At 37.0% G+C, this 24,908-nt stretch overlaps 1 protein-coding gene across 1 annotated transcript in view; it reads left to right on the top strand.

Annotated features, from left to right (window-relative positions):
* cntnap5l (contactin associated protein family member 5 like) overlaps positions 1 to 24,633 on the top strand; it is an 83,190-nt gene extending 58,557 nt beyond the window's left edge. Inside the window, exons 8-24 of the mRNA XM_051123264.1 lie at positions 153 to 423; positions 1,075 to 1,224; positions 1,877 to 2,048; positions 3,856 to 3,962; positions 5,143 to 5,262; positions 7,927 to 8,127; positions 8,989 to 9,145; positions 11,110 to 11,237; positions 11,410 to 11,580; positions 11,766 to 11,984; positions 14,525 to 14,761; positions 15,656 to 15,889; positions 19,849 to 19,979; positions 20,260 to 20,347; positions 22,510 to 22,722; positions 22,830 to 22,904; positions 23,190 to 24,633. Of these exons, the coding sequence (XP_050979221.1) occupies positions 153 to 423; positions 1,075 to 1,224; positions 1,877 to 2,048; positions 3,856 to 3,962; positions 5,143 to 5,262; positions 7,927 to 8,127; positions 8,989 to 9,145; positions 11,110 to 11,237; positions 11,410 to 11,580; positions 11,766 to 11,984; positions 14,525 to 14,761; positions 15,656 to 15,889; positions 19,849 to 19,979; positions 20,260 to 20,347; positions 22,510 to 22,722; positions 22,830 to 22,904; positions 23,190 to 23,386 (2,871 nt within the window). The 3' untranslated portion in view covers positions 23,387 to 24,633. The remainder of the gene's footprint in view (positions 1 to 152; positions 424 to 1,074; positions 1,225 to 1,876; positions 2,049 to 3,855; positions 3,963 to 5,142; positions 5,263 to 7,926; positions 8,128 to 8,988; positions 9,146 to 11,109; positions 11,238 to 11,409; positions 11,581 to 11,765; positions 11,985 to 14,524; positions 14,762 to 15,655; positions 15,890 to 19,848; positions 19,980 to 20,259; positions 20,348 to 22,509; positions 22,723 to 22,829; positions 22,905 to 23,189) is intronic.
* Positions 24,634 to 24,908: the final 275 nt, after the last annotated feature.

The raw sequence follows: 24,908 nt of genomic DNA, 5'->3' as shown, positions 1-24,908 counted from the left end.
AATTCATCTGCTGTGCACCATGTACCTATGCTCAACATCAATATTATTCCATCCTCCATTTTCCCTTTCTTACACTACAGCTAGTTTTTTATTATCCTAAGGTTTACTTCACCTTTCTTCAATATCTTCTTCCCTCTCTCTTTCTTACTAAGGGCAATGTGACATTCTCATGCTCTGAGTCTTCTTCAGTCGCTGTGACATTCCTTAGTTCCACGGGCAGCTTCATGATGCTCCCCGCAGATTACAGTATGGAGAGTCTCTCTATACGATTACAGTTTCGCACATGGAATCAGGAAGGGCTGCTGTTCTCGGTCCCGCTCTCTCGTGATCCGGACCCCATTAACCTGCTTCTGCATCTCAGCCAGGCTAGGCTACTTCTCTCGCTCTCTGGAGGGCCACAAAACTCCGCTCAGGTTTTCAGTGGTAAGATGTATATAGGTTCCTGTGATTTTCATGATGCGGAAAACATGGGTGGAATTCACTACACAAACTCAAACAAACGTGTCTCTTGTGATGTTTTCAGCATCTGCCGTCTCACTATATGAGGACATGAACATAAAATTTTCATCCCCAGAGATGCTCTGAGAGACACTTCACCATTTCATTGGAGAAAACTGTTGTCAAATACACACAGACACTTAAAGGTTTTCACGGCAACTTGTCAAAACAAAAGTTTGGTTTAACTTGAAGAAATTGTGACAGAAATATTTGTTTTTATGAAATAAGTTGATTATTATGGAAGCAAATTTCCACCACTGAATAAAAAATAAAAAAAGGTTATTGCAACTTAATTCTGACTTTTTTTTCTCAGAATTGCGTGATACAAACTTGCAATTCTGACTTTTTTAAAGGTGCAATTGTGATATAAATTCACAATTGCGAGTTATAAAGTCAGAATTCTGACATAAACTCACAATTCTGAGAAACAAAGTCAGAATTTTGTCATATGAACTCGCAATTCTGAGAAAGGAAGTCAGAATTGAGAGATATAAACTCGCAATTCTGTGAACATATCAGTCTTTTTTTGTCTCCTCAGAACTGGACTTTATAATGCTTTTACTGTTTGTGTTTTAGGTCAGAATTTGAGTGATGGACAGTGGCACTCCATAGCCGTCGAAGTCAAGGGTCAGAAAGTGTCTTTAACAGTCAACAACCAGAAGCCCGCCACTATGGAAATCAGGGGACTTATTCAAAACATGCAAAGAACAACCATCTTCATTGGAGGTATAGCAGAAAAGTAGAAATTGAAATAGCTATTTTGTCCTGATTCTTGGAAGGAGTTGCTGGCTACATTTAAATGCAGGGATAGTAACTTATTTTGATCTGTCATCCACAAAGCTCAGTTCTGAACAAGCCTGATGGCTGGGGGCAAAAAGTGGTTATTACCGAAAACATTTTTCTGAATGCAAGGGACAATTTTCTTCTACCTTATTAACTTTAAACTCTAAACTCCATCAACTGAATGTTTCTCATACTCCTGAATAAAATACAGGCTTGGCAAGCTGAGTGCATTCTTAGGGTCCATTCATTTCACACGCATAGCTGTTATTCCCAAATCTCCTGCTTTTTCTTGAAAGATTTTTGTTCTGTTTAGTTCATTCAGGCAACACTAACCACATTCAATTACTGTAGAGGATAAATGCATTTTCCTTAAAGCTGTTATTGAAATCTTTGACTCTGACTTCCAATGTCTTAACTAAGACTTCTAAATCTCTCATTTTGCTTACTTCAGGGACAATGCAGTCCTGCTGAGATTTTATAAGCTGCTTTGCATGAATTTCTCAGAACAGAGATTTTTCTATGTGCGACTTGGTATTAGTTGTGGATGTTGTTTTTGATTTAAAAGACAGTAAGTTGGGATTTTCCATTATTTTAGGCTGCCCTTTATTCCAGAGCGATTTCAACTGTGAAAACCCCAACAGAGGATATCAGGGCTGCCTTCGTCTCTTTTTCATCAACAACCATCCAGTCAACTTCCTTCAGATTCAGCAGGAAAGCCAGAGCAACTATAGCCAGATTAGCTTTGATGTTTGCAACATACAAGACAGGTCAGTTTTCTCCATTGATTTTCTTGTGTTCACAGAGTTTTCTTTAGGTGTGTATGTGTGATTCACTATGCCTGTGCAGTATTCAGTATTTCTTGCAGTATGCACTGATCAGATAATGATGTAATTTGGCTTATAACCAGGCCCAGATGGATTTGGCCAACACGTTTTCACTACCAACCCATCACATATTGATGCTTGGCTTTTCAAGGGGTTCTCCATTGCTTTCAGTTGTTTGGCTTATGCGTCAGATCAAGATGCATTTATTGGTTTATGTGCATTTGTAAAAACAGAAATCATTTTGTATAAACCCATTGCCATCATAAAGCTGGGAAGAGCCAGAATAATTTTTAATATAACTCCAATTGCATTTGTCTGAAAGAAGGAAGTCATATATACTTAGGATGCCTTGGGGGTGAGTAAATAATGGGTTTAAGAATCCGCTCAACAGTGGTCAAATGTTAGTGGGAAATGGACGGTTTTTAAAATTTCAGTACCGACTGATATCACACTCAATACTTTTGACAACACTATGGTGGATGGAAACAGGTTGCGCCTATTCCTCTCAGAAATCAATCATTTTGCCTTGGAAGACTTGGAATATTAATATTTTTTCCTACTTTTTTCCTTACTTAACCTTAATACTTGTTTTGGACTGATGAAAAGAAACTCCCTCCCATTGCCATTATAAAGCTTGGAAGAGCCAGATCAATTTTCAGTATAACTCCAGTATAACTGCATTCCTGTGAAAGAAGGAAGTCATATACATTGAGCAGGTCCGATGATCGTTAAGCATGTGAACACAATGGCCAATCAGCTGTGTTAAGGAATCCGCTTAACAGCGTTCAAAAATTTCAGTACCAACTGATATCACGGTCGGTAATTTTGACAACATTATGGCGGATGGGGATGAAGAATGCATCTAATCCTCTCACAAATCAATCGTTTTGCCTTGGAAGACTTGGAATATTAACAGTTTTTTTATTATTTTTTTTATGTTATTTTTTGGGCTTTTTTATTCAGATTTTATTCAATCTACATATATCCGTCTATGTTCTCGCAAATCATTCGTGATCCAGCTTCTTAGATCTCTTAGAGCAGCCCATCACTCCACAGAGAGAAGAGAGGGGCGGGGCGAGCAGAGCTCATTTACATTTAAAGGAACAAGAATGGGATGATTTTTGCAGAGCTCATTTTGACAAGGTAAAAAGGGTGTTGTTTTACACAACCATTGAGAATTTTTAACCAAAGTATATTATAGACTTTTCATTAAGACCCTAAAGAATCATATCAACTTGTGGAAAATGGGCACCCGATGACCCCTTTAAAGCAAAGTAGGACCCTGCACATCAAAAAATGACACTAAAGGGTCCTGACCAAAGGGTCATTATGTGATAAGTTGGGAGTGAGAATGTGTTGATTTGGCAGAAATTCTTTGCCTTTTCTACACTCATTTTGGAGGAAAATCTGTGGAGTTCTTTGAAATGTTAATGGAATATAAATGGGTTAAACAAAGCTCAAAGAAAGTGAAACAGTCTTATTTTTAATCAGCCAAAATATTTAATAATCAAACTTGCAAGAAGCAGGGGATGTGTAGAATTTGGTGAATGATGACCAACTTATACCACTTATACTCAGAAAAGAATACAATAATAGCACCTCTCCTGAAAACGTTGTGTGATTTGAGGTATTATTTTATGTTTGTAGCACAAACTGAGCAAGTATGAATAATAATATCAATTGTTAGGCAATAGTTAGGCAAGCACTATTCAGAAATTATCACTGCATTTGAACATGTTCATCCCAACAGGTGTTTGCCCAATCTGTGCGAACACGGTGGTCAATGCATCCAGTCATGGGACCAGTTTTACTGTGACTGTTCTGGAACAGGATACACAGGAGCCACCTGCCACAACTGTGAGTTATGCAAAGCCCCAAAACAGCCGATGCCTGCGTGATTATGCAGATGCAATGGATTTCACTGTTTTGCAGTTTTAATGTGTGCACTTAGGTTTATTTCAGATATCACAGATGCATTGTCAAAGCTGTAATTTTCTATTTTTCTATTTCAATTAAAGTGGCTAGCAATTGTGTGGGAGAAAGCAGCTTATGAAATTTAAATTGTTATTATGTTTCAGTAAAATTGGTGAGCTCTGTCTTTCCCCATATTTTTATTTTTATTATTCCTATAAACCGTATTTATTATTTTAAATAATGCTTATTGAATTTGTCCAACGCTGCTTAGTTTTTATCTTTAAATCATTAGGATTAATTAGAGTATACATAATGCATGGCTTGACAGCTGCAAGCATACGTGTTGTGTAATGATGATTTGAAACTGTGCGCTTACCAATTTACCCATTTAATTTTGGCATCTGTGTCTATGATAGTATTTGGAGTAAGCTGTAATTATTTTCGTCAGATATATTTTTACGGTTCCTTGCTGTAATCAAATTTGTTGGATCAATATGTTCTAATCTGCCACCACATGCACCGTTTTATCATACGCTCAGGACCGTACATGTTCTCTGGAGGAGAGAGAGGCACGACAATGCCATCTGTTAGACTTATTGCATTAAAAGAGCGAGAAATATGATATTCCCTTTTTTACAAGTCCTGCTGTGCGATTCACCGCCAGCAAAACAACACGTGCAACAAATTAGCTCACTCTGCCGCACAGAGGACTTCTCTGTCATGACGAACAGGTCCCAAGTAAACAATAATTACCTCTGTTTGCTAAATGAACTGTTTGAAATTGTTACGCCCTTGTTAGGAATATTCATTTAACATAAATGAAAGTCTTTTTTTAATGTGTGACTGATTTAACAGATTGCTGCTATTACTGGCAGAATGCTCTGTCTGAACAATACTGCTGAATAGCAAACATTGACATAATTTGTCTTATATGATGTTAGTTTAAACTTTCAGGCAACAAAACAAAGTTCTTGATCTCACTTTTGTGTTTACCTCCTACAGGCTCAGTTTCCCTGTGCCAAGCATGCTGATGTGCCAAAATGCAAGCGTTCGGTAATTAAACACAACATAAAAAAACAGCAGCAGATTTATTTCAGTCATTTCTGTGATTCATCATTTTCAGCAATATATGAGCGATCCTGTGAGGCCTTCAGGAAAACAGGAAGCCAGTCAAGTGTGTTTACAATCGACCTTGATGGGAGCGGACCTCTAGAGCACACTCAAGTCAACTGCACCGTGGCAGGTGACTGACCCAATTATGCATACTCAGCTTTGCACATTTCTCGACGTATTACACACTGATGTTCATCATCTTTCACGTTATTGAATGATGAAGCTCAAAGCTCAGCACTTCTCATTTACAAACCTGATTCAGTGCATGGACAGGTGTGACCTCAGCATGTGTGGGGGACTGCCTGGAGAAATCACACATCTCATTAAGTGAGTTCAGCATCTCATGCGGCTGTCTAGTTCAGCAGGTTGGATCAGGGTTGGCCAACCTTTCTCTCAGGGAGTCTCCGGTGAGGCAGATTTTTTGCTCAGGCACCACACAAACATCCCTGATTCAGCTAGACTGGATCCAATGAAGCAGATGATGAGTGTTACCAAGATATCTAGATGGCGTGATATTGCTGTGGCTTGGATGTTTTTGTGTTATCCCAAGTCTGGGGTGGGGGGGGGGGTGATTGCTTTGTTTATTTTCCTTGATATATGGTGCATTATTAGTTTTCCATTAGTTAATCATAATTTAAAGGGATAGTTTACTCAAAAATGAAAATTCTGTCATTAATTACTCACCCTCATGTTGTTCCAAACCCGTAAAATCTTCATTTATCTTTGGAAAGCAAATGAAGATATATTTGATGAAATCCAAGAGATTTCTGACCCTGCATAGACAGCAACGCAACTGACACGTTCAAGGCCCAGAAAGGAAGTAAGGACATCATTAAAATAGTCCTGATGTGCCGCGCTTTGTCGCAATTGCGACTTTATATCGTACAATTCTGAAAAAAAATATATATATATTAATATAATAATTGCAAGATATAAACTTGCAGAATTGCAAGTAAATAAGTTGTAGCACTTAAATTGTGAGATAAAAACTTTTTTTTTCACAAATGCCTGTTTGTATCTTGCAATTCTGGTGGTTTTTTCTTGCAATTACAAGTTTATATCTTGCAATTCTGACTTTTTTCCTCAGAATTGTGAGATAAAACTTGCAATTCTGATTTTTTTCTCACAAATGCCAGTTTGTATCTCACAATTCTGACGTTTTTTCTTGCAATTGCGAGTTTATATCTTGCAATTCTGACTGTTTTCCTCAGAATTGTGAAATAAACTCACAATTGCAAGAAAAAAAGTTGTGAAAATTGTGAGATAAAACTTGCAATTCAGATTTTTTTCTCGCAAATGCCAGTCTGTCTCACAATTCTGATGTTTTTTTCTTGCAAGTACAAGTTTATTTCTTCTGGAAATTGTGAGATAAAACTTGCAATTCTGATTTTTTTTTCACAAATGCCTGTTTATATCTCGCAATTCTGATGGGGTTTTTTTCTTGCAATTGCGAGTTTATATCTTGCAATTCTGACTTTTTCCTCAAAATTGTGAGGTATAAAGTCAGAATATTGGGATGTAAACTTGCAACTGCAAGAAATAATGTCAGAATTTCAAGATAAAAACTTGAGATAATTCTGAGATAATTCTCAGAACTCATAATTGTGAGTTATAAAGTCCAGTTCTAAGGGGTAACAAAGTTTTTTTTTTTTTTTTTTGCAGCTGCAAGTTTATATCATGCACTTCTGAGAAAAGTCAGAACTGCGAGTTTATATCTCACAATTCTGACTTTATAACTCAAAATTATGAGTTTATGTCTTACAAAAAAGTCAGATCTGTGAGCTTGCAATTACCTTTTTTTTTTTTATTATTCAGTGGCAAAAACGGGCTTCAGTAGGATATAGCGAGATGAAAAAAAAATCTGGTTTACCACATCACCAAGACATGTGAGGGCAAGCAGATGCATCCTCCATCACTGGGAACAATGTGTTTTCTCACATCTGTCAGGTTTCATCACCAATTTCACTGACCTTGGGTTTTGGCCTCTGGCATTACTCTCCGCCGCATCAGATGCAGGGCTGATTTGTCTGTGAGATAAGACTGTAGTACATTATATCATCACGCAGGGAAATTCAAGCCCCATTATGTCAGCAGCAGGGAGGAACGCAGGTGAAGGAAGGAAAAAAGTCAAGGAGCATGTCTGCCTGCGGAGACTGGCAGCGCGTACTAGCCGAGACTGATAGCTTCATTTTTCTTAGTTTCATAGGCAGCGGGCTTCAACTCCGAGGTTATTGGAGCTGCAAGCCGTGCTGAGAAAAGTAAGCACTGGGAAACTGTTCTACGCTGTGGCCACCTGCTGCACGTTGGCATGGCTAAGCTGGCTTTATTTTACAAAGCTAGCTTTAGTCAGATTGCAAAGTTGAATGCATTAAAAGATCCACAGTCCCAATACCGATAGACCTTTTCTCTGAGGCGACGCCAACAAGCACTGGCGAGAAAATCGTTTGAAACTGACCTCAATTACAGGAGCTATTAGCCATGCTAATTCCGCAAGACACCGCAAACCGGCACCTTTGGACATCACACGAAGCCATTTCAATTTGCATAGGGAAAGGTGCTAGCGCAGACTACCGTACTCTCATCATTTCACACCCTCCTGAATGAATGACCTTCTGTTCTCTGCTTAATATTCATCAGGTATTTGCATACGACTCCATCACTCCGTTAATCTCTCATTTTCATTCACGAGCACATACGGTCGATTGAGTGCAGGCTTGAGAGGGTTGATACACGATCCGAGTCAATGGGGGTTTCAATCTGTACTAGTGTGTGTGTGTGTGTGTTTCTTACACAGAAGATAAAGTTTGGACCGTAGTGGGCCACGATCACATGAGGCCCATTGACGTTCGAGGATCCACTCCACGCAGCCCTTTCGTTCTCATCTTCAACTACACCATCTCGCCGTACCATCTCCGCTCGCTCGTGACCTCCTCGGAACACTGCCAACAGGAAGTGATATATCGTTGTAGGAAGTCTCGCCTTTTTGACACCTGGGGTTGGTCTTGCTTTATTACTCTAGTCTATCTTATTGTTTTTTGTGTACTGTGGCACTAAAATGTTGTCTTTCTTATGAAGTGTGTGATTTATGTTACCTTAGGAATTCTAATCCCCTAAATTCGACTAATATGTTCCAAAGGAACAAAAAAGTACCTCACAGCTAAATGATTCACAACAGCAGGTTATTACCACAGATATTAAAGGGGCTCAAGTGTGACATGACGACTATGTGCGGTGAATGATGATGTTCGCTTAAAAAGCGGTTAGAATGTAATTTTTGTCATGCAGGGTTGGTTACGGGACTTGATGAGAGCATTTGAATTGCAAAGGCATGCATAAAGCCTTAAAAAAGATTACGCTAAATTATTCCATATGTTTTTTTTCTCACACTCCTTTAATACTTTCGACTTTGCGGGGTTGATATGCTTAGGCTTTTTTAACAGAGTTGGAGTTAACTTATCCTCAAACACTTGGCTCACTCTTTGGGTTCATTTCGAACGGAGTGAGATTCAAAAAAGCCTTTGAGCTAAAGATCAACCTTTGATGAAACGTTAAACCTCCAGCACTAGACATCTTGCATATCTGATTGCCATTTGTCATTGGCTAAGCTCACGGCCAGATCTCTGCACCGCTGTGATAGCAGATGTCTGGTCACGCACATTGTATAAATACTATAACAGCTACTTGACTGACAGGAGTCTCAGAGCCCATTACTGACCAGCAGGGGCAGGAGACCAGATGTCATCATGCATGACTAAATTACATTAGACTCTGAACAGTGGTGTTGTTATTTGCATAATTATTTACTGCCGGTTAAGTAAAAATATTCTTATCCTTGGGGGATTTTGTCCATTTTCAGATGGAACTCCTCTGTCATGGTGGCTGGATAGAGACGGAGTGAAACGTACATATTGGGGAGGATTTTTGCCTGGGGTCCAGCAGTGCTCTTGTAGTTTGGATGGCAACTGCAGGGACATGAATTATTTCTGCAACTGTGATGCAGACCAAGACACCTGGTAAATCTTAATTTTACAGTGAATCACGATTGCCAGTTCTGCCTAACAAAACTAGCCCAATGACCACTCAAAAATAGCCCAATGACCCTAGTCCAAATATCAAAAAATGCATATTTTACAGTTGTATCTTATATGTTTACATTTAAAAAAAATTTTTAAGAGTAATCATAAACACAGTTTGTTTTCATTAAGGAGCTCACAGGAGTTCGAAGGCTTCATGCAAGTACCCATCTTTCACCAAACGTAACATCTAGCACAGTTGTATCATTGGCAGACAGTGTTGGGAAGGTTACTTTGAAAATGAAATGGGTTACGGTTTACAAGTAATGTAACTGATTACATTTGATTACTTTTCTAAACCTCTAATGATTGTTTTAAACTGTTAATTTAATCATTTTGAAACATTTAAAGCAGTTGGGGTTAACCTTTCAATAGCCTAGTACTCAACAATGATTGCTGTCAGACTTCTCAAAATCCTTCATGACTTGAATTAAGATTAGAAAAATGTAATTTTAAAGTACAGGCATCACAAAATTAGACTTTCGAACCTCTTTTTACTTTGAGATTGTTCTGAGGTTAAATACTGATTTAAAGTCATAAGATATAGTTTAATAGCTACTCTTTTTAAAACCAAATCTTTGCATAGCTACGACAAGAAACCCTGGCATCTAACAATGCTTTGGAAAAACAAGTTAAAAGAATAAAACATGTACATAAATCTGAAAATAGGAAATTAAACAGTTATCAAATATGCATGTGTCCTATTCTGTGTCCTAAACCTCTGAAACTGTGGTGTCTCATATTTTAGAGCACTCAATGCAATTTGGGAAAGAAATCAGTATGTGAAATCAGTGTGTGAAAATATTCAGATGTAACCCACTTTGTAATCATAAGCATTTTCATAAGTAAAGTTGTGGTCAAAAGTTTACACACACCTTGCAGATTCTACAAAATGTTAATTCTTATTGTTTTTTATTTAGTACTGACCTGAATAAGATATTTCACATAAAAGACGTTTACATATAGTCCATAACAGAAAATAACACAGCTGTGTCCCGCAAATTCTTTCATAGCATTTTGTGTATTTGAAGCCTTTCCAACAATGACATTATGATTTTGAGATCCATCTTTTCACACTGAGGGCAACTGAGAGACTCATATGCAACTATTACAGAAGGTTATAACATTTACTGATCCTCCAGAGAGAAAAAACAATGCATTAAGATCCAGGGCATGTAAACTTTTGAACAGAATGAAGATGTGTACATTTTTCCTATTTGCCTACATATCATTTTTTTTTCATTTAGTACTGCCCTTCAGAAGCTACAGAAGATACTTGCATGTTTCCCAGAAGACAAAATAAGTTAAATTTACCCTGATATTTAAATTCAAAAATTTTCCCCCTCTGGCTCTTAATGCATTGTGTTTTCTTCTAAAGCATCAGTGAGCTTCAGGATTTGTAATTAAATTACATTATTCCATTAAACATAAGTAGTTACTTCCCAACGCTGTTGGTAGAATATATATATTATTTAAACACAAGAATTCCTTCAAAAGTAATTAATTTAATATGCGGCATCCTTTCAAAAGTAGCCCAATTTCCCACACACTTGGCACTCAATGAGCATTTTTTCCTACTTTGTGAAGTAATAGGATTGTTGTTTTTTATAGAACGAAAGAAATCTAGGGCAGATTAGAGAGTTTTAGTCAATTAAATGACTGTATTGAAATGGCACTTTAAAACCCTTCATTAGTTTTTCTGTTAAAGTGACCGAGACACTGCAGAAATAGCCTAATACTCGCCATAGGGAAAGTATTACCATTTTTTAAGCAACAAGTGAAGCATGCACACTCCTTGGAGGGCAATCTTGTACCTCAGAGAGAGATTAAAAAGACTTTCTCCCAGCCGTTCGCTCATTACGTCTTCTCTTGCACATTCTCTTATTCTCTTTCTCCTCCTGCAGGGCAAATGATACTGGTGTGCTGTCTTACAAAGACCATTTACCCCTTAGTGAGATCGCCATCGGAGACACAAACCGGACAAACTCGCAGGCCGAGCTCCAAATTGGACCGCTGCGTTGCTATGGCGACCGTGGGTGTTTTGTTTACCAAATTTAAAAAGGGAATGGGGGGTAATATGGCTCTCTACTGAATATATTTTCATATTTCAAAATGCAGAAAAGATGGAGCCTTTTTTATCAAATTCAGTGCACAATTTGGTTTTCAATGCACTGTGTGCTTTCTTGCCTGTCCCTCTGCTGCAGGATTTTTCTGGAACTCTGCATCTTTTTACCAGGAATCCTCCTATCTGCATTTTCCCACCCTGCAAGCCGAACTGAGTGTCGATATTTCACTCTTTTTCAAAACTAGTGCTCTCTCAGGAGTCTTCTTGGAGAATCTGGGCGTCAGAGACTTCATAAGGCTGGAACTTAGTTGTGAGTGCTTGTTTGAATATTACTTGCAATTGTTTTTCTTATTCTTTTTCTCCATCTAAATTATAAATTAGGGGTTTCTGCATGTTTCTTGTTAAGAGGTGCTCAGAGGTTCTTTCAAGAAGTACATTTAGTGAACTTTCAGTGAACTTCATTGTCATACTTGCTTAAAACTTTTTCTTTCTCAGCTCCCTATACAGTGAACTTCACTTTTGACCTAGGGGATGGACCAGTGATTCTTACTGTTCAATCATCCGTAGTCTTGAATGATCGTCAGTGGCATTATATCCGTGCTGAACGAAATGTGAAAGAAGCTTCTCTACAGGTTGACTCTCTGCCACTGAAGCTAAATGAAGCACCATCTGAGAGACCCTACCGGCTTCAGCTCAGCAGTCAACTCTTTGTGGGTGCGCAGACATGTAATCGAGCAAATGTCACTAATAATGATGAAATAACATCGAGTGTACTTTAGCTGCAGCTAAGAATACCCCAGGGAACTGAGAAAATTGAGATCATTTTAATAGAAGGAATATGTGATCATATTTATAAGTCAGGAACCATGGCATTGCTAAATGTTACAGGGTTTAAGATCAGTTCAAAAATATCATTACACCCAGGGCTTGACAGTTCAAGCATTTCACTCGCATTTTTGCAACTACAAATTGGTTCTTCAAATTTAAGGTTATAAAAAGTCATACATATTTTAAACAGTATAAAAATCATAATTGTTAAGGGTCTTAAATTTAGGGATGGAAAAACTGATAATTTAACTTCATTAGTCTCTGGTTTAATTAATTGAATGCAAGCGCTGCATGTTTCAAAGTAAAAATGTGACATGTTCTGTGGGTCTTCTCTGGGCTTCCAGTTTCAAAGTAGTTTGCAGTCAGTGAATACTGCACGTTTATGCCCAGCTATTACTGTAATGAATAATAACAAAGTTTTAACTTTGGTGTTTTATACACTGCTGTTCAAAAGTTTGGGATCAGTAAGATTTTTAGAGGAGAAGTCCACTTCCAGAACAAAGATTTACAGATAATGTACTCATCCCCTTGTCATCCAAGATGTTCATGTCTTTCTTTCTTCAGCCGTATAGAAATTGTGTTTTTTGAGGAAAACATTTCAGCTTTTTTCTCCATATAGTGACTTCTATGTTGCCCCAAGTTTGAACTTGGGTCTTATCTAGTGAAACGATCAGTTGTTTTCATAAAAATAATGCAATTTATATACTTTTTAATGTCAAATGCTCGTCTTGTCTTACTCTGCCTGGACTCTGTTTTGTTCCGGCTCGTGACAGTTAGGGTATGTCGTTAAACTCTTATCTCATGTTCTCCCTCAACTTCAAAATCGTCCTATATCGCTGTTTTACCTTTTTTGTTAAGGGTGTTTGATCTTTTTTGCATGTTCACTTTGCAAAGACTGGGTCAGTACTTCTGCAGCGATGTAGGATGATTTTGAAATGATTTTTGAACTTGAGGGAGAAAATACGATTGGAGTTTTTAGACATACCCTAACTGTCTTGAGCCAGAATACACAGCATCACAACTCTTTTCAAGATTGATAATAAATCAGCATATTAGAATAATTTCTGAAGGATCATGTGACACTGGAGTAATGATGCTGAAAATTCAGCTTGCATCACAGGAATAAATTACATTTTAAAATATATTCACACAGAAAACAGTTATTTTACATTCAAATAATATTTCACAATATTACCGTTTTTCCTGGATTTTTGATCAAATAAATGGAGCTTTGATGAGCATAAGAAACTCATTTAAAAAACATTAAAAATCTTACTGATCCCAGAGTTTGAACAGCTGTGTACATAGTATGTCATAGACGCTTGTAAGATGCATATTTTATCTCCCTCATCTATTTGAGTGAGCAGCTGGAAGTAATACAGACATTTCAAAATAAGTCAAAATGTATTTTTGGCTTATGTATAATCAAAAGCCCCATATTGCACAATAATCTGCATCTGGCATTTAGTTCAACATTTAAATTATGAATAATTCTGTAATTATTAAATAAATACAGTTTGAAGCCAAAATATTTAAAAACCTAGTGTACTAGTGTGTTCAAATGAATAATTTAGATTGTAAATGTCTCAGCATATCTCATAATTAAGGAAAAACTAATTTTATTGTGTCCCTGAAGTTTTTTAATTAGGAGCACATGTGCTCTTTGCCAAAAAAAAAAAAGAAAGTGTCAAGCCCTCAGACCACACCACATTATGCAGGCAGTGTTCTTGTGTTTTTGCCAAGAACAATATTTTTCAGTAAACTTATCTCTGTTGAAAACATGGTCAGAAAATCTCTTAAAGGGATAGTTCACCCAAAAATGAAAATTCTGTCATTATTTACTCACCCTCAAGTCGTTCCCAACCCGAAAGACCTTTGTTCATCTTCAGAACACAAATTAAGATGTTTTTGATGAGATCCAAGAGCTTTCTGATCCTGCATAGAAAGCAAAGCAACTGAAACATTCTAGGCCCTGAAAGGTAGTAAGGACATTGTTAAAATAGTCCATGTGGCTTTAAGAAACCGTTGAATAAAGTCGTTATTTTTGTTTTCTTTGTGCACAAAAAGTATTCTCGTAGCTTCATAAAATTACAGTTGAACCAATGATGTCACATAGACTATTATTTATTGATGTCCTTTCTACCTTTCTAGGCCTTGAACGTCTGTAAAAGCTCTTGGATTTCATCAAAAATATCTTAATTTGTGTTTTGAAGATGAACAAAGGTCTTACGGGTTTGAAACGACATGAAAATGAGTAATTAAAGACAGAGTTTTCTTTTCTGAGTGAACTGAAAGCATGAAGAACATAAAGGCATGAGAATTTAAAGGGACAAAAATGGCATCGTTTTCCGAGAATGACACTATTATGAATTTCAAAGGTCTTGGCTTTATTAACTGACTATTAATCATTGTCCTCTCCCCACTAGGAGGAACGGCTTCAAGGCAGAGGGGCTTTCTGGGCTGCTTACGTGCCCTTACCATTAACGGGGTTACCCTTGATCTGTATGAACGTGCAAAGACCACCCCGGGGGTGAATTCAGGCTGCCCGGGTCACTGCACCAGCGACAGCGTCTGCCATAACGGAGGGAGATGTGTCGAAGAGAGGAGCAGTTACACCTGCGACTGCACGCAGACAGCCTTCGATGGACCACACTGCAGAACAGGTGAGGTTACAATGGCCTCTGGGCGAACTCGCTTTCATAGAGCCCAATGAAACAGGCACTCTGGACTAAATCACGCCTTAAATGCTTGTAGTTCTCAAACGCCGTAATGTTGGCATTCCTGACGGCGGAAGTATTTTTATTGGATTTACAGTGTAAACTCACACAAGTAGATCAAAGCCCACGGAGAAAAATTAAATCAGGACTCTATAGGAGTTGATTTAATATCCGTTTAAGCCAAAGCTTGCCGTGAGCTGTTGGATATGGCATGAGCCGCCCAATAGGAGACATTTGTACCAAAAATGTGTACAGCAGAAATGAAAGTCAACCCACTATATATATATTCTAGGGAAATATTTTCAATTTCAGTTATTTTAGACAACTTTTCGTTTTCTATTAGATCAGGAAGGTCGGCCGGCGGTGGATGATGACATGCCCTTGATGGTGTATTCACCTTGAATTCCTTGAGGCTGGGCTGACAGGCCTTGGCAGAAAAGCTTTAACTGACAAATGGAATTTAATTACAGCGTCCATTCGTCTGCCTCATGCCCATCCAGCAGCCTGTCAGTCAGATTAGTGATGTAATGGCTTGGTTTCTTTACAATGCGATGTCGCAACGGGTCCGCTCAAGCCACGGCTGTTTACTGCTAACTAGAATAGATGACCAGAAAATGAGAAAAGACAGAAAGAATCAGTAGGACACCTCCCCGCCACGGTCTCAGCTGTGGTTGGGGAGGAAACAATGCTAATGTTGTTGTTTTTATTATAGCTCTAATAATGACAGATGAGACGTAGAGTTCATTGCCTTTGCACGCAATCTGCATTTGCATAGAGATGATGATGATGTTCTCGGTGAAGTTCACCAGGGACTGCTTTGTCTCTTCCTGTCCATCACAGCTCTAGCAGCTTCCTTTGAAAGTGGATCTTCAGTCCTGTACACTCTCCAGGAGCCGTTTTCCGGAATACTGAATGAGGAAGCCAGGAGATCACCGGCGGGTTTCCATGACGCAGAAGTTAGCAAATCACAAGAGAAAGTGTCGTTTGGGTTCTTGACGCATCATGTGCCAGCCGTGATACTGACAGCTCACACTTTGGACCAGCACTATATGGCTGTCATGTTGACATCAAACGGTACCAAGTCATACGTTACTCTAAAACTTGGGGAATAGTTGTAATTTGCTCACCCTGTTGCATACCCACATCAAGTTCCAAAAAGTGTTGTGTTATTTTTATTTATTTATTGTCATTTGATCAGCTTTGTCATTATCTTGCCTCACTGAGTAAAAAAGAGCGTTCGCAATATTAAAAAAAATTTTTTTTTGGAAAGTCAAATAGGTTAGAGGAACATAAGGATGAGCAAAAATAGATATTTAAATATTTAATATATACTGTTCAAAAGTACTGTTCAAAAGTTTGGGATCTTATTAAAGTTCCATCTGATTTAAAAATACAGAAAAACAAGTAATATTATGAAATATTATTCCAATTTAAAATAACAGTTTTTTATTTTAATATACTTTAAAACAGAATTTATTCCTGTGATGCAAAGCTGAATTTTCAGCATCATTACTCCAGTCTTCAGTGTCACATGATCCTTCAGAAATCATTCTAGTGTGCTCTTTTTTATATATATAAATGCTGGAAACAGTTGCTACTTCATATTTTTGTAACCTGTGATACTTTTTCAGGATTTATTTAAAATATAAATCTTATCAAACAATGTAAGTCTTTACTATCACTTTTTATCAATTTAACACATCCTTGCTGAATAAAAGTATTAATTTCTTTCAAACAAGGAAAGAAAAAAAAATGTACTGAACTCAAACTTTAAAAGGTAGTGTATATTGTTACAAAAGATTTATATATTAAAAAAATGCTTTACTTTTTAACATTTTATTCATCAAAGGATCCTGAAAAAATTAAGCAGCTCAACTCTTTCCAGCATTGATAATAAATCAGCCTGTCAGAATGATTTCTGAAGGATCATGTGACACAAGACTGGAGTAATGATGCTGAAAATTCAGCTTTGCATTGCAAGAATAAATTCTATTTTAAAGTATATTAAATGGAAAACCACTATTTTAAATCGCAATGATATTTCGCAATAATTCATTTTTTTTTCTGTAATTTTAATCAAATAAACGCAGCCTTGATGAGCAGAAAAGTCTTCTCTAAAAAGCAGTAAAACCCATAATACTTCAATTAAATTCATTTAATAACTGTTTTCTTTTTTAGTATATTTTAGCCATTATTCAAGTCTTCAGTGTCACATGATTCTTCAGAAATCATTCTAATATGCAGATTTAATCAAACATTTCTATTCTTTTGGAGAAACTAATATATATATATATATATATATATATATTCTTTTTCTCACTGTTACACCCACACCTTTTACCTAAAGAGCACATGGCATCTAAATTGAAGGCTCTTGCAACCATTGTCTCTCATCACCATTTACAGTACTCTTTCATGCCTTTCACCCCTTCGTGCCTTTTTTTCCAGTTAGTGAAAAAGACTTTGTTGGCATCTCATCAACAGCACACATGACTGGCTAACATGTCTTGCACAGCAGATAACAATACGCATCAATCTCGACATGGAAGGATAAAAAGGGAGAAAGGTGGTAAAAAGAAAAAAGCACTGAGGAGAGGAGCCTAGGAAATGCAGAACAGAAGGAAAGTATGTTTAGGAAAGACATGAAAAATCAAAAATCAATTTGCAAGCACGCAAATACTTGATTGCAAAAATTTCATTTGACAGAAAATAGTAAGATTTTTCAGCTCAAGTCAGTTCAATGTTAATTCAGTTCAGATCAATAACACAAAAGAGTAGTGTCATCATTCTGCTCATTTCAAGTTTGTTCTCTTCTGATAGTGTCAGTGCAGTCAAATCAATATTATTACTGAATATTAATTGTCTTTTAAACCCCAACTGAGAGAACGGAGAGCTAATGTATAAAGTTAGTCATGTTACACCTACAAGGGAAATAATAATTCACAAGAGAACTTTTCAAGTGCAGAGGTGATTGCAAAGACTTGCTTGATCCTGTTATCCCAAATGACTGTTAAACATGTTCAAGCATTCCTTTTTATAAATTGTTAATTGCAGTGAAACAGAACACTTAATTAATGTACAAACAGTCTGTTTTATTGTCTATTTTAGTAACTACAGATTGCAGGTGACTCACTTTGTCTAAAAGAAAAAAATTACTTTTAAGCTTTTATTATGCCACAGATATTTTGGAGGCTTCATCTCATGAACACTACTAATCAAAAGTTTGGCATCTGGAAAATTTTTCAATGTTTTTATATGAAATAAGAAGTTAAATAAGTCTCTTTGCATCAAGACTTTATTTGGCATTTATTTGATCAAAAATACAGTAAAACCGTAATATTGTGAAAAGTCTTTCTAATTAAATATATTTCAAAATGTAATTTATTCCTGTGATAGTAAAGCAGAATTTTTTAACGTTGTGTCACATGATCCTTTAGAAATTATTCAAATATGCTGATTTGCTATTTAACAAAAAATTCTTATTATTAATGATAAAAATAATTGTGCTGCTTAATACACAGTCAAAAGGTTTTTTTAAGAATTGTCTTCTGCTCACCAAGTCTACATTTATTATTTGATCCAAAGTACAGCAAAAGCAGTAATATTGTGAAATATTTTTACATTTTTAAAATAACTGCTTTCTATTTGAATATATTTTAAAATGTAATTTATTCCTGGTAGATGTTTCTGAGCAGCAAATCAGAATATTAGAATGATTTCTAAAGGATCGTGTGACACAGTAATGATGCTAAAAATTCAGCTTTGAAATCACAGGAGTAAAATACATTTTAAAATATATATATATATAATAAAAAAAACATTATTTTAAATAGTAAAAATATTTCACAGTGTTACAGTTTTTGCTTTGGATCAGATAAATGCAGGCTTGGTGAGCAGAAGAGACTTCTTTAAAAAACATTAAAAATCTTACTGTTCACAAACTTTTGACTGGTAGTGTGTTTTTGTGAAATCTACATTAATACATTAATTTAGTCAAAATACAGTAAAGAAGTGAAATATTTAAACATCAAGTCACATTAATTCATACAGTGCTGTATACAGAGTGTTGCAAAGCACTTTTACAGTAATAAAGAGGTAATGTTGCAAAATGAATTATGAAACAAGTTCAATTTAGCTGTAAGCATCTTTACAAAGGCAATAGTGTCATTACTCAGTTCAAGACAGTTGATTCAATTTAGCTCAGCAGCAGTGAAAGATGTTGCAAAGTTCATCAATTATGAAACAAATTCCATTCAGCAATAAAGCAGCTCCACAGAAGACACTAGTGTCATTATCCAGCTTAATTCAGTTCAATTTTTGTTCTCATACAAAAGTCTGTGTTCATTAATTCATTTCTTTGGTAAGCAGCCAAGATGGTCATTATCACAGACCCCATCATAATGTTACAAAAACACTTTACACTGGGTTCTTGAACTCCCTTTTGGACTGTGTTTTGCAACCTATTACTTGTCTCCGTAAATTTAAAGGGGACATTGGATGCAAAATTCATAGTCTTAGCAGTGTGTGGACACAACCACCTTACAATGATAAAACCCCATTCACTCCTTTTTTAATCTGTAAAGAACCTAAACAGTCTCAATTATCAAGCCGTTTTGATTTTGTGAACAGTATGATGTCATACTGCTCAGGCTCCACCCACGTTAGCATATTGTGGACATACGCGAACATAAAAGTCTTCATTTTCTCCCGACATGAAAGCCATTGTGGAAGCAGTGGATTCGTTTTGTTCTTGATAGCAATGCGTCACCGAATACACAAAAAAACGGAAGAGGGGGCGGGGTGAGCAGTAGCTCATTATCATTTAAAGAGACATGCACCGAAACAGGTCGCTGTGAACAGAGCTGTTTTTGACAAGGTAAAAACAAGTTGTTTTACACAACCATTTTAACCAAAGTGTGTTGCAGATACTTCAGCATCGATGTCTTCATCTTGTCATGTTACAACCCTGCATTCATTGTATCAAACAAATACCCTATGACTTTAAGTCAATAGCTTTTCCTCTGATTTCCCAGGCAGCCTGCAAATACGATACTTGAACAAAGAAAAACGAACAGAAGCGTTCAGCCCAATGTCGTCCAGTCTAGCAGACGGACGGTTCCACTGGGTCAAAATCAATCGAAAGGGACAAGAGCTCCTTGTCCAGGTGAGTCTTTGTCTCCATAGCAACAAGTGTTAACACAATGGCCAATATCTGATTCCTAAAAGAGTTGTATTTGACCTCCTATACTCCAAAGAAATGAGAACGGATGACTTTTATGCTTGTTTGATAGCTTATCTGAAATTTTAAAGGTCTAGTGATATATAAATTATATTTCCAAAAGCATGTCATGGTGACCTGAGATGGCTTCTCCTGTGACCAATTCAAATCTATTACTGGTATCAATCTTTCCAAGTTATCTGGCATTATATCTGTCCCCTTTTAGATTGACAACACAATAACCCAACAGTACAGCCTGTCTCCTGGCTCTGCTCTCAGCCCAGCGAGGTCGGTGATTCTGGGGAGAATCCAAGGTGAGTTCCTGACAGGCTTTTGAAGAGGACTCTATTTCTTCATGTTCTTCGTGTGGCGTTTCACACATTTCTATTTCACTGATGTGGCGTCAGGTGTTTGAGTCCAGGCAGGTTAGGACAGGGTGGGTGGTTGTCTGGATAGGGAGGCACACTTTTGACAGCGCCGTCACAGGTGAGTTGCCAAGTCAAAGCCAAATGGAATTTCTCAGTGTTGCCTAGGAGACTGTTTCTTTTTACCGAATAGCCAATAAGGAGGGTCTGAAAGTGGCACGAACCCCAGCGCTTTGATAGAGGCGTGAGAACGTTTAAGAGGAATTAGCAATAAAGCACTCTCGCAACTACAACAAGCCCCTTTTAAACTCATTAGTCATTACGGACGCAAAATAGAAAAGGAACCAGGGCTGAATGTGCTGATTTATTCTGTTTTAGAAAGCCTTTGTAGACTAAAAAAGGGACTTGAGTAATATAATAATGAAGCTTGTTAGAAAGGTTATTAAGCAGATTAGAGGTTACTTGTGTGCTTCTGCAGTCTGTGGAGTGGTTAAACAGTGACTTCGAATTTGTTTAAAGGTGATATGCATAATTACTCTCAAATTACTCCCCTCATTTCCCATTTGTCAGACAAACAGCAGAACTCAAGCCATTTGTTGAGCCGAAACCACTAAAAGAGTCTTGTTTTGGTTTCTCTTTTCATTTATTTCAAATAAACTTTTTGAACTTCTAATCGTCAAAGAAACTGAAAAAAATATATATCATGGTTTCCATTTCTGAAGGATAATGTGAGACTAAATACTTTAACTACTACTAAAAAGCTTTCCCCTCACAAGAGAAAATTTTACATGACAATAGGAACTTAATTTCCAATTGTAGAAATATTTCACAACATTACTGTATTTACTGTATTTTTGATCAAATAACTGCAGCTTTGTTTTTCAGATAAGTCTCTAAAGCTCACCATTTTAAAAATCTTATTGACCCCAAACTTTTGAACAGTATTGTTGTTGTCTGTGCATATTAACCTGGGATGGTAGAGTGTATTTTTAACACTTTGTAAATATCAGTGTTGGGGAAAGTTAATTTTAAAGGGAATCCCAGGTATTAAGACTTGTATGGCTTAATAAAACATAAATGATGTCTCTTACTGAAATATGTGTAGAAAAACCATGAAAGATTGACATTATTTAAAAAAAAAATCCACATTGTTTTATACATATTTTGGACTATGGGGGGCAGCATTATGACATGAAATGACATGAAGCTGTTGCTATTTTTACCGCAACACAACTCGAAAAATAAAATACTGATATGATGACATATGATGACAGCTACTGAAAGAGCTTACAGGTGGCGATGAATATAAGCATATGCTTAAACCAAATGCTGCACCATTGATTTTTACTGAATTTTAATTCGTACTAATTCGTACTAATTCATACGACCTCACTCGTTCAAATTTGTACAATTTCAGTGATTTCAGTTTTTTATGCCAAAAATCATTAGGATATTAAGTAAAGATCATGTTCATAAAGATATTTTGTAAATTTCCTTAAAAATAATTGTATCAAAAATTAATATTTGCTTAGTAATGTGCATTGCTAAGAAATTCATTTGGACAACTTTAAAGACTTTAACTTTAAACTTTCTCAGTATTTTGATTTTTTGCACCCTCAGATTCCAGATTTTCAAATAGTTGTATTTCAGCCAAATTCTAACAAACCATACATCAGTTATTCAGCTTTCAGATGTATAAATATACATTTCAAAAAACTAATACACAAAATATACAAAAGAATTTTTGTGTTAGCATTTAACCATTGCAGGTTTGTGTCATATTCTGAGTTTGCATGTGTTTTTGTGCAAGTGAGATGAGTAAATGCATGGTCACATTTAGTGTAGAACTACAGTAACCATCAAATTTTCACGGTGCACCTCTGCGTTTATTCCCAATTTCTCTCAACATGGGGACAGGGGAGCTGTCAGTCAAAAAAATGGGGGAAAAAAGTAACTCAGATATTTTCTTTAAAATTAAAAAGTAATGCGTTACATTACTAATTATTTGAAAAAAGTAATCTGATTACGTAACTCGCGTTACCCCCAACACTGATAAATATTACATGCATCACTTTTAAGTTGAGTTTCTCAATTCTTTTTTCATGTTTCAGGTAGTGACATTACTGATAAGGAACTGGTCCAGGCTGGATTAAGAGGGTTTATTGGCTGCTTGTCCTCCGTGCAGTTTAATCAGGCGACCCCTCTGAAAGCAGCCCTGCAAAACAGCCAAAGCCCGTTAGTTACTGTTATCGGCCGTCTGGAAGCATCAAGTTGTGGGACAATATCCAGCTCGAACTCTTTGAGCAACACACACACACTATCAGGTAAATGATCCTTTTTAATAATTTCCACACGTTACTTTTCAGCCCTCTGAAAAGAATTGCCAAATCCAGTTCTTTGTCTTCCTCTCGCTCTCGTTCTGTGCTTGCAGATGACTCAGCAAAAACAGACCGAGGCGAAGACCCACTGAAAAAGGCTGATCAAAATGACTTGGCACTAATCGGAGGTATAGATTCCTATGATATTGTGCTCTGGGAAAAACTTTTCAAAATAATGCCTAGAAATGACAAGTAATAAAGCATCCTTAGAAATGAAACTGTGCAGCCTCATACATCTTTAGTATTATTTCACGCTGTTCTCATTTGTACCGCATTACAGAGCGATCAAAATATTAATACATCTTCCATTTATTCTTGAGATACATTTATGAGATCCAAAGCCACATCATTATATTCAAGTAGTGAATCAGTGTAACTATTCAATACTTAGCATACTCCGTATTTCTAAACAGGAGTAGTGGCTGCAGTGGTGTTCATCACGCTCTGCGCGCTGGCCGTCATCATCCGCTTCCTATATCGACACCGACGGACTCCAGCGCCATCCGGAATCACCGGAAAGACGCACCGACCCAGCACGGAGCATCCGCCGTACCGGGCCGCACTGGACCTGCACAAACCCAACCACGACAGCAAAGAATACTACATCTGACCTCGCCGTGTCGTGCCTGGCCTTTAATCGATCAGCCTGTCGCCAGTGTACATGCTAGCAACCCCACCGCACTGTATTATCTACACTGCAAGCTGAGCAGCCAATCAGAGGCCAGCATAGACTCGACAGGCTGAGACGTTTTTGTTTGTTTGCTTATTTCTACGAAGAGAGTAAAGCCTACGTGAAAGTAAGTGTGCGCCGGCCTCCCGGATGATGACAGAGCTGTATATTGTTATTTTACAGGCATAATAATAGGTTATACATGCACAGCACACACACTTTCCAAGCAAACAGCACAGCAGGAGGGCTGAAGCATCACTCTGAATTGTCTTTATCCAGTGTGCCTGCTCAAACCTGTCTGTCTCAGAGCCCGCATATAGAGTGGGCTTAAGCTAATGGACTGAAACCCCAGCGGAGAAGGTTCTGAGAGAATGGTTTTGTGGCAGGGCGGTGGACCTTCCCAGACGTTGTTTTTAAAGGATCGATCATCGCTCAACATGTCCAAAAAAAAAACAAAAGATTAAAGACGTCCGCATCCGACAAGCCCGCATTTGATGTTGAAACTATTGACTGGTGCGAGGAGCCGCTAAAGGCTGGGATTAACCACCAAAGGACTATAAGAATATATCAGCTGTGGCTGAGGGATGGAATATGAGTCATTTGTGTGTATCCCAATTCCCATGGGCTGGGCAGATTCAGGCAGTTTAATTCTCTTTCCCACCGTAATCGAGCCGGTCTCGCAACTGAGCGTATTCAGCGTGCCCCAGGAACGAAATCTCGTCCTTATTGAAGTGCATTATATCTCCTGACTAGAAAAAACAATACAAAGAAAAAGAAAACTTGCTTTCTATTGAGAATGAATTCTATGGCTTCTATGGGTTTTTTTTTTTCTATATGACTATTGTAAATGAATGGTGTACATACATTTCATAATTATATTTAATAAATGGAGCTTTCTAAGAGCTTATGAGTGCAGATGACCAGTTGAAATGGATTTGGTATATTTATGCAGAAATTAATGTGTGTATGGCGATGTGCACTCATGGCTCAATCGTAAGGATCATTTCTGCTTGTTAAGATTTTATACATGAAATAACAAACTTCACATTTTATTCATTTAAAAAATTAGAATTTTATGTTCTATTTTTTAAATGTAATTTGTATAATTTAAAGATTTTTTAATAAATGAATACACATTTTTACATTTAAAATATTTTACATATATGGCATTGACAGCAAATAATTACTGCTTAAAGGAGAAGTCCACTTCCAAAACAAAGATTCACATATAATGTACTCACCCCCTTGTCATCCAAGATGTTCATGTCTTTCTTTCTTCAGTCATAAAGAAATTATGGTTTTTGAGGAACATTTTAGCATTTTTCTCCATATAATGGACTAGTATGGTGAGCTTCCAAAATGCAGTTTAAATGCCGCTTCAAACAATCCCAAATGCGGTTGTAAATGATCCCAGTCGAGAAAGAAGGGCATTAAAAAGAACATTTTAATGTCAAACGCTTGT

This window comes from Labeo rohita, chromosome 11 (genome assembly GCF_022985175.1).
Source record: "Labeo rohita strain BAU-BD-2019 chromosome 11, IGBB_LRoh.1.0, whole genome shotgun sequence".
Lineage (NCBI taxonomy): Eukaryota > Metazoa > Chordata > Actinopteri > Cypriniformes > Cyprinidae > Labeo > Labeo rohita.
The sequence above is the reverse complement of the archived record's forward strand: the minus strand, read 5'-3'. Positions and strand labels throughout refer to the sequence as shown.